At 48.8% G+C, this 10,645-nt stretch overlaps 1 protein-coding gene across 1 annotated transcript; it reads left to right on the top strand.

The window, feature by feature from the left end:
- Positions 1-1,268: 1,268 nt before the first annotated feature.
- On the top strand, positions 1,269-10,427 carry LOC118576341 (paired immunoglobulin-like type 2 receptor beta-2; the record flags this gene model as incomplete). Its single annotated transcript, XM_036176636.1, has 6 exons — positions 1,269-1,331; positions 1,656-1,777; positions 2,075-2,451; positions 7,902-8,102; positions 8,944-9,107; positions 10,371-10,427. Coding segments are annotated over exons 1-6 (984 nt in total), but the record flags the coding sequence as incomplete, so codon positions are not given.
- Positions 10,428-10,645: the final 218 nt, after the last annotated feature.

Here is a 10,645-nt window from a genome sequence, read left to right as displayed (position 1 = left end):
TGAGGAGATTTTCTGGAATTGGATGATTCGGAGAGAAATAAAGAGTGTTGAGACTGTTGGGTATAATGTCAGAGTCTGAATGCTGGGGACACTATCAGGAACTAGAGTCTGAAGAGTCACATAGCCATGCCTGGAAGACCATGTTTACTCAGGATGAGGGCTGGATAAACTTGTGGTGGCAGATCAGCTGTGAAAGGTGCCTTGCATGACTTTGTGTGTGTGTGTGTGTGTGTGTGTGTGTGTGTGTGTGTGTGTGTGTGTGCAGGTGCATATGCATGCAAGTAAGTGTGTGCTCCTGCTTGTGTAGGCCAGAGGACAAGCTCGGGTAATACTCCTACTCAGGACACCATGCACCTTGGACTATGAGTTTGGTTAGTTGGTCCTTGTTTTTGTTTGTTTGTTTGGGGGGACAAGTTTTCACTCTGTACCACTGGCTGGCCTTGAACTCAGTGTATAGACCAGTGTACATTCAAGCTAACAACACTCACACATCTGCACAGCTCTGTCTCCCAAATGCTACAATTAAAGGTATGCACCCCCGTGCCCACTTTAAGGTTTAATTTTTTCCATTATATTTACTTATTTATTCTATGGATGCCAGGTACGCATGAGCTACAGCCTAAGCAGCAGCCAGGTACTAAGACTGCCAGTATGACACTCCCAATGGTCACATGCATATGTACATGTATGTACACACACCAAAGCTCCAGGCTGCTCTTCTACAGAAAATGTCCCTCCCCCATGAAAGTATCATAGCTGCCGGGGCCCAGTCACTGCTATTATGGGAAATATGGTTGGCATTGCAGGAGACTTATTACAGCATTCTGGACATTAATCACATCCCCCCTGCAGCATCCCTATGGTGATTCAACTGAGTCCAGGCCTTCAAAGTCTGACAGCGCTCATGACTTGGGATTAAGGGGCCAGCAGGTGGCAGCAGTGAGGCTGAGTACAAACTGGAGTAGCTTTGGAGTCATTGTCCAGGGTAAGAAAATCACCCTTGAAGCCCAGGGTAGTTACAGACTCCTCAGCAGGGAGCAGGCCAGGGCGAGAAAGTGCACTGGGCCTTGGTTCTGCTGGGTGCTGTGAAGAGTCCCTGAAGGACAAGAAGAGGACAAAGAGCAGATGGTGGTGGGGACATCGAGCTAGGACTGGGGACGGAATGTGTTTCCTCATCACCTCCATCTTCACTGTCTGAAGTGAGCAGAAACTGACTGACCACTTCTGTTCCTGAGATTTCTAGAGAGACAGACAGACAGACAACCAGTATGGTGGGAGACACAATGAGAAAAGACGAAGAGAGGAAGCACAGGAGTAGAGGAAACCTGGAGGTGAGGAAACAGTGATTACAGGCCACATGGAAATGGACAAAACTGGATAAGACAGGGGTCAAGGTGGAAGAGAGGAGAGCCCGGCATGGTGAGGTCAATAGCATATTTCTTGCCAAAAAGAAGGGCTAGGCTCAAGGGGCCATCTTGTCAGTGACCACAGGACAGATCTTCTCTGCAGCATGAGAAAGAAGCCAGAATGAAGGAAGTTGCTGGTCACAAGGAGGTGGAGAAGGGCAGGTCCTCCCCGTGTCAGTCCTCCATCTGAGAAGACTTGAGGGTTGTGTGCCCCTTACCCTGATTCTTCCTGACTCCTGATCACCCCAGGGTCCCTCACAGATCCTCCTCTCCTGCCTGGTAGCTCTTCTGGTCTCACTTCCTGGAGGGAATCAGGCCATGGCTTGGATCCTGCTTCTGCTGCTGTCAGCTGCATGCCTGCAAGCTGGTGAGTTTGGGGACCTTGTTAGCAGGGACTCTGCCTTAACCACATGAGGGCCCAGTGAGGCTGGGAAGGGCAGGCTGTCCTGTGGAGAGGTCACTGCTGGAGGAGCCAGCTTGTCTTTTCCTTTCATCCCCAAGAGAGAGCTCATCCCTCAGAGTAGTGCACCCCAACCCTACTCTGACTTTTCTGTCCCACCAGCCTTTTGTCCCACATTGGCCTGTGGGTGAAGGGTCAGAAATTATGGTTTGTCCTTTCATTCCCTGCAGTGGCTTCAGATTCTCTGTATTGTTCCCAGGTTACTCAGCAGGATCCAACAGAGAAAGACCCTTGTGGTCAACCAACCAGCACGCCTCGCTGGTGTCCAGGGCGGCTCCATCGAGATCCCCTTCTCCTTCTACTTCCCCTGGGAGTTGGCAGAGGATCCAAAGATGAAGATTCTCTGGAGATGGAAGATCTTCCATGGGGAATTTATCTACATCTCCTCCTCGAGATTCATACATAAGCATTTCAAGAACCGGCTCATCCTGAACTGGACACAGCCTCAGACATCTGGAGTCCTCAGAATCCTGAACTTGAAGAAGGAGGACCAGACCGTGTACTTCTGCGGAGTTCATCTGAACACAAAAGAAGGCATTGAGTTCTGGCAGTCCACTGAAGGGACTCAACTGACCATCACACCTGGTGAGACACCCTGGCTCTGGCTTTGAAGACTCTGGCTTCTTTGTCCCCTAAATGTCACCTCATGCTCCACAACTCTGAGATTTCTTTCACACTCCTTACCCTCGGCTCTGCCCAGGCCTCTGCCAAGAGATTGTTCCCTGGTTGTTGTGACAAGCCTTTGCTGCTCCTCTGAGCTTGTCTGTCATTCTCTGCTCAGAGGAAACTCCACCCCACACTAGGCTTCATCACAGGCCTTCCACCCTAGTTCCCCCTTTTTGTTCCAAATCTAATACTGTGGTTCTTCCCACATCAACCATTCCCCATGACTTCGAGGTGGATTCATTCTCCAGGATATAGCTGACTCACTTGGTCCTACAGCAGGGATCCAATTAGCCCATCTATGAAGCATCTCTACACAGTCTCAACCTAAGCCAAATACAAACAGTAGGTGCCCAATGGATGCTCTTCGTGTCCTACAATCCAATTGTAAACTGCCAGCTGTCACCACAGCCGCCATTACCCCTACTAGCTCCCCAGCACACATCCCTCACCTCTCCACCCACTCCCTTGTCTCCTCTCAGCTTCCAAACTCTCTTCTCTCCTCTCTTTCCCTCAGCTTTCCCATACAAGCCACCAGGATTTTCAATACAGTGTCTCCAATTTCTTTTTTTTTCTCAGAGCTGAGGCCTGAACCCAGGGCCTTGTACTTGTTAGGCAAGCGCTCTACCATTGAGCTAAATCCCCAACCCCCAGTGTCTCCAGTTTCATGATGTGGCTCTCTGTCTCCATTCAGAACAGCGACTCTGAAGCAGAAGTAACTGCAGGCCCATGCACTGGTATCATCGAGACCCATCCTGGTCAGTGTGTGGTTCCATGTCTCTGAGTGTCCAAGGGCAGCATGGATGGATACAGAAGTGAGTCCATGTGCTGCTGGGAGTGCGGACATGACTGTTTGAGCCTGGCTCAGGTCAAGGGATCTAAGGACCATGGGAACTGTAGGGACTGTGAGGAAGGCAGAGACAGCAGATGGGACAGAGGCAGGCTGCACAGACTCCTGCAGGAAGGCATGGAGAAGGCAGTCAATGCAGGAACCTAAGGAAATGGGAAGTCGCCTCCGCACATATCACTCAAGGAGAATGATTCCACTTCCTCTGGTACACTCTTGTCTTCCATGGAACTGATGGAACCCTGTCATGGGGAATGGGAAGGATGACACTCCTACAGAACCAGCCGAGTCCAGACAACCTCCCCGGCAGCCCCCGTCTCACCCCTTCACCTCAGTAACAGGCCAGTTGTGGTCACATTAAGAGATGTTCCAGGCAATATGTTATAAGGGATATGTTGCTGGTCTGACCTTTCACTGCTCACTTCATCCAAAGAAGGTTCGAGAGCCACAGCTAGAAAGAGTCACTCAGGTGATTTGTGAGAACAGCCTCCTGGGAGCCCAGCAGCAGGTCTATGGCCTTTGAGGGGATTTCAGAGGCTGCACCGAGCAGGCCGGCTGAAGTCTGTGTGGAGTGGAGGACTACAAGTACTTGATGGGATGAAGTCCAGGCAACCTGCCATGTGGCAGTCATGTGACATGTGCCAGGACTTCTCTGATCCTTGGCATCTGAGGTGTGTGAAGTTTGGTGGGAGGTAGAAAGTCTCCTTCAGAACCTGGAGTAGCTTTGGAGTCACTGTGTAGGGGAGGAAGACGGTCACCCAGGAAGCCCAGGGTAGTTGCAGACTCGGCAGCAGCTAGAAGGCCAGGGCGAGAGTGTCCACTGGGCCTTGGTTCTGCCGGGTGCTGTGAAGAGTCCTTGAAGGACAAGAAGAGGACAAAGAGCAGATGGTGGTGGGGACACCGAGCTAGGGCTGGGGACGGAATGTGTTTCCTCATCACCTCCATCCTAGCTGTGTCTGAAGTGAGCAGAAACTGACCACTTCTGTTCCTGAGGTTATTAGAGAGAGGGGGGAGACAGGGAAGAAAGGAGGAGGGAGAGATAGAGAGACAACCAGCATTAAGGAGACATAATGAGAAACAGATGAGGAGGGGGAGGGCAGGAGTGGAGGAAATCTGGAGGTGAGGAAACAGTGTTTACATAGGAAATGGGCAAGACTGGATAAGACAGAAGATTAAGATGTAAGAGATGAGAACCCAGGATGCAGAGGTCAATTCCACATCCTTCAGCTAAAAATGGGGTCTGGGCTTAAGGGCACGGCCATCCTCTCAGTGACCACAGAGCAGATCTTCCGTACCATGGGAAAGAACAAAACAGAATCATGAAGGAAGCTGCTGGTCACAAGGAGGTGGAGATGGGGAGGTCCTGCCCTAATCGGTCCTCACATGAGAAGTCTCAGGGATTGTGTTCCACTTTACCCTGATTCTTCCTGAGTCCTGAGCACCTCAGGGTCCCTCACAGGGCTCCTCTCCTGCCTGATAGCTCCACTGGTCTCACTTCCTGGAGGGAACCAGGCCATGGCTTGGATCCTGCTTCTGCTGCTGTCAGCTGCATGCCTGCAAGCTGGTGAGTTTGGGGACCTTGTTCGTAGGGACTCTGCCTTAACCAAGGAGGGGCCAGTGGGGCTGGGAAGAGCAGGCTGTCCTATGGACAGGTCACTGCTGGAGGAGCCAGCCAGTCCTCTGTGCCCCAAGAGAGAGCTCATCCTCAGAGTCCAACCCAACCCTTCTTTGTCTGTGCTCTACTGCATGGGACAGTGTGACATAGGGACAGTCCTGCCCAAAAACTGCACTACCGCCCTGCCCACCCCACCCTCTTTGACACAAATCCATGTGGCTCTGGCCTCTCCAGGATGGAGCAGCCTTCACCTGGTCCTGTGTCATGGTTTCCCTTAGATCTAGACTTTACACCATATCTCGTGCCTTCCACAGTAGGTGCCTTCTGGTCCCGTGTACCCCTTCTCCTCTGGGTCCCCCCACTTTACCAGTCTCTAGACACATCCCTCACCTCTCTCCAACCCAGTTTCTTTTCTGCTTCCTCATTTCCCTCTTCCCCTTTTCCCTCCCCATCCCCCATCTTCCCCACACAGACCTCATGTTCTCACCATGATCAGGTTCTCTGGTCACTTCTCTTCCTCCATGGCAGCTGAACTGCAGCTTCCACAGAGTGTACACAGGCCCGGCCTATGTGTGGACACTTCCCCGGTCACCTGTCACCACTGCTGGGCACTCTTGTGGTCATTATACAGAGAGACATGGAGACCAGCAGAATTCAATCCCTGCCAAGTTCATGCTGGTGAGGAACAGGCCCCTAATAGGACCTCTTACATCCAAACATCTGTCAACCAGTAGACACATGGCCTCTGTGGAATTCACACTATTGCTTGCCTGCTTTCTATCTTGATTTTGTGGAATGTGTATATACTGTGTAAGCAAGCATGTGCGCGTGTACATGCGTGCGTGCGTGCGTGTGTGTGTGTGTGTGTGTGTGTGTGTGTGTGTGCTGCATGGGTTCACATGTGTGTCAGTGGGGGGAGTATTTCATTTTTGTGCTTGGGAAGGTCAGAGGTGGATGGACATTGGGGTTCCTCCTCTGGTTAGACCCACCTTATTCCCATGAGGCAGGGTCTCTCACTGAACCTGGAGGTCATAGTTTGGGGCTAGGCTCTGAAACCCCATTGATCCTCTTGTCCTATCTCCAACGGTGTTGTGGTTACAGGTGCTCATGTGATCTCTCTTGCAAATAAGGTGTATGATATCTGAAGAAGGAACACCCAAGGTTAACATCTGACACACACACAGACACACACACACGCACACGTTCATGTACCATTGTGTGTGTGCAAAATTTTAATAAAAAATACATTTTTAGAAAATAAATATTAAATTAATAGTCAAATAATCATCATAATTAATTACATTGACAATTCTCAGCCCTGCCAGTGATAAATGGATTTGTCCCTTCCAGGTTAGACCTGCCTGCTTCCCCCCCCCCCCCACCCTCCCGAAAACCACGACTCATCTTAACCCTGTGCTGGTTCAGGATAAATTCCACAGCCAGAAATGGCCAGGCACCTTACCTCTGCATTTCCTGTGTCTCCTACATGTTTCCTAAATGACTTCTGTTCTTCCAGCCTCCTCCCTCTTCCTCCTTTCCTAATTTTCTAACCTTTCTGATAATCTATCAGGTGATCGTAGAACAATCAATTTAAAACAGCCATGCCTTTCTCTCTTCAGGCAAACACACCGTGTCTTTTTTTCTTGTCCCCAGGACCACGTGCACACTAGACAAGGGCTCTGTCATTGACTTACACCTCACTCCACTATGAATTCTTCCATCAGTATTTTTCATCAGGATTTTAAAAATTAATTCATTAACTAAATATCCCTGTCCATTGTTTTTAAAATATTAAAACTAACAATAATAAAATTTTTCTTTTTTTTTCCATTTCATTAAGACAGAGACTCATGTGTCCTTCCATAATTTCATTTTTGTAACCAAATTTAATAGTAATGTTCTTTGCACGTTTTCTCTTTTATCTCTAAGCAAAAAGGTCCCTAGTGATAGATTTCTCTCTGTCTGTCTGTCTGTCTGTCTGTCTCTCTCTCTCTCTCTCTTTTTCTTCTTCTTCTTCTTCTTCTTCTTCTTCTTCTTCTTCTTCTTCTTCTTCTTCTTCTTCTTCTTCTTCTCTCTAGCTCTCCGTCTCTCTGTCTCTCTGTCTCTCTTCCTATGTTTCCTTTGATGGGTCTTTGGGTCTTTCTCTGGCCTGAACTCACAAACTGGGCTAGGACAGCTGGCAGTGATCCCCAGGGATCTGTCTATTTTCCCTTTGATGTGCTGGCATTACAAGTGCATGGCAACACACACAGGCTCCTGGGGATGCTGGGAAGAGGAAGGGTTGAGTCAGGAGTCCTCAGGCAGATGCAGAGGAAACAAGATGAGACTGCCCTACTGAGAAAAGCTATCAAGTTAAACATAGATAAGAAAGAATTATGGGATAATTTAAGTGTAAGAACCAGTTAGTAATAAGCCGGAGCTAGTAGCAGATCATTTATATATAATTTTATTAATATATTAATATGTACATATAACATATATTATTTATATAAGTCTCTAGATGGTAATTTGGGAAGCAGGTACCAGGTATTTGGAAGTTGCTGAAGGGACAGAAACTTCCACTTACACCAAAGCCCCAGGCTGCTCTTCCACAGAAAGTGCCCGACCCCTGTGATAGAATCATGGCTGCAGAGTACAATCACTGCTGTTGGGGGAAATGGAGTTTCATTGGAGGAGACAGATTGCAGCATCCTGGACAGAAATCATCCCACAGCAGGTCCCTATGGGGGTTCAACAGAGGACTTGAAACTAGAGCAGAGCCCATGACTTGGGATTCAGGGCAGCAGGTGTCCTAGGTCAAGTTTTTATTGCTGTGAAAAACTCCATGACCACAGAACTTAGGGAGGAAAATTTTATTTGGCTTACACTTCCCAATCATGTTCAAGGCTGACTTCCTTCATCTCCTCCCAGCCCCCAAGACCACTTCTGCAAGCCCCACCACTGCAACTTCTGCACTCACCAGAACTGCCCTCACAGTCACAGAAGGGAAGAAGAGCGGACAGAAAGAGAGCCTGGGTCCGGGAACCACAGTTGGGTTGGCAGTGGCTGCTGCTGTACTCCTGGCTGGGGTTTTGGGAGTGATGGTGTTCCTCAGGTGGAGGAGAAGGAGAGGTAAGTGGTCCACACTGCACCCCATCACACTTCCTGAGTGTTTCTACAGAACAGTCTACACCAGAGTCCTGGAAGGGGATTGATGACAGGGCAGATGCCAGGGCTCAGGGATGGCTGAGTCAGGAAAGTGCTTGTGTCCTGGATGTTGTCCTCCAACACACCCACACCATGGTATGTGTACACTCACTCACACACACACACACACACACACACACACACACACACAGTTGAATAAATGAATCTAACACAATTAAAAAATGAAAACAATGACAGTCGATGGAGATCCACACATCTGTAAGTGTGCACAGTTGAAGGTGATCCACACATCTGTAAGTGTGCCTGGGAGGTGGAGGCAGGAGGATCTGGAGGTCAAGGCTAGCCTGGCTTATATGAGAATTTTATCTCAACGCTCCTCCATCCACGTAATAGCAAGGAAAGGTCTGCGAGTGGTGTAGAGGACTCTCTCTGGCCTCCAACAAAGGGAAACCATCTCAGGAACTCTTGAGCAGTGTGGTGCTGGAGCAGGCGGCAGGAGATGATCAGAGGGAACCTGGTAAATCAGGTCCCCAAGCCTCTGATACCAGAGGACAAATGGAGTGGCCACCTCAGCACCCTGCTATGGTGACATCAGTGTGTGTGAAAGGTCTCAGATGGTGATTCAAGTGGGTCACTGAGACAGATTACGGGGAGGAAGGAGTTTACTAAGAGTTATCGATGCCATGGACGGACAGAAAGGTAGATATCAGCATGGCAGGGCGCTTTAAGGAGATTTCAAGTTCCACCCACATGACAGGGGCTCCAAAGTGGAAATGGGGTTCTTTTTATATCCTTCTGAGGATAGATGTGCTTTTGCTGCACAAGCTGAACCAGGAAGGAGACAGGAAAGCGAACAGGATTGTGGACACTTATACCGTCTTTGACCAAAATCACTGCCCAGGTGAGAAACCCGGGATCTGGATGGCAGCAGGTCAGCTGGAGAGAACTCAGCGTCTGGACAGTGTCTCTGTGAGAGGTGAAGGGCATTGTTGTGGCCTGAGCAGCAGCTGGATTCTGACAGTACAGTCTTAGGGTGCAGAGAACAGACCGGAGGGGGGCCAGGCTGTGTTACTTTGCCACACTGGATCTGCACATGGGGATGAATGGCCAGAACCAGGAAACTGGAGGAAAGTCAGGAGCCATGGTTACCTTTCTAGAGCTTTATTGGGAGAGAAAGGGAGAGAGGGACAGAGGGAGGGAGGGAGGGAGAGAGAGAGAGAGAGAACCAGGAAACAGAATATGCAGAGGGAAGAAAGTGGAAAGAGAAAAAAAGGCGACACATAGAGGGCCCATCTGCTTTTAGGCTGGGCCTCCATTGCAGGCTGATGACGTAATTAAGGAAAGAATCCTTACATCCCAGACTTTCACTTATAAGAAAGCAGGTAGATGGGAATAGGGGCATCGTTCCTCTCAAAAACTGCTTCCAACTGATGTTTGGAGGTCGGTTGGCTCTTGGGGAAATGGAGAAGGGGAGTCTTCCAAGGTAGACAGGCGTTGTGGGATGCTGTCTGCTGTCCATTTGTTCTGGAGACATGTATCCCTCTTGGCTGTGGCTGGGAACCTTCTGTCTGACAAGATTCTGGTGACATAGAAAAAAGCTTAGAGAGAAAACAATCATTATTATTTTTATGTTGGTAGATCCTGCCTGTCCAGATGGATTTGAAACATGTTAAGCTTTATCAGAGACAGATTGTTTTAAAGCATCTCATAGTAATAGATGTTTACATTAAAGTCTTTTTTGTAGTGCCTAGACACTTTTGGGTCTCGGGGTGTAAATACCTTTTAGCTGTTACAGTTCCTTACTTGATGATCTGGAACTTCCGGCTCTGGGTGGTCCCTATACGATGAGGCTGAATGCAGTGATTTAAAACAGGAAACGTGGGAAGAGAAAAAGCTTGTGTGTAACATTGAGAGATTTTTTTTTTTGGAATTAGGGAATAGGCAAAGATCCTAGCCTTGTCTGTATGCACATGAGAAACACAGCAGTAACTTTGAGTTAGATAGACAGATGAGCCCTCTTATCGTCTAGCTGAAATTTTTTTTTGTCATTAAGTAACTCTGAATATGTGCAATTAAAATCGGTGAGGTAGGTAAGCTTTCCCCCTGTGACCTAGTCAACAGAAGGAGAAAAGACGAATTCCTAAAACCGCCAGGACTGAGTCAGGAGCTCTGGGTCAAGGAAGAAACAGATCGCTTCGCCCTCTGGCACTCTTGTGTCCCCCATGTCTGTAGCGCAAGGTCTGTCGGCTGGAGAACTTAGCTGATGTCCCCGATGGGTCTTTGGCACTGGTACAGTCAGCTGACTGTTTGACTTTCCTAGGGCCATCTTTTAACAGGAGGTGATAGCCTGGGCAGGCATTCACTATTCCTGTGCCTTTTTTGCATTTAGAAAGAGGGACCTCAAAGCTTTTGGGATCCAGTGAGTGCCTAGCACTTGGCAATTTTGTTTCCGTGCTTTTTGATCTCTTCCTGCACATAGCCTTAAGTGCCACAGCTACCTTTTTGTG

This window comes from Onychomys torridus, unplaced genomic scaffold (assembly GCF_903995425.1).
Source record: "Onychomys torridus unplaced genomic scaffold, mOncTor1.1, whole genome shotgun sequence".
Classification (NCBI taxonomy): Eukaryota; Metazoa; Chordata; class Mammalia; order Rodentia; family Cricetidae; genus Onychomys; species Onychomys torridus.
Note: the sequence above shows the minus strand (reverse complement) of the source record. Positions and strands in the feature narration are given on the sequence as shown.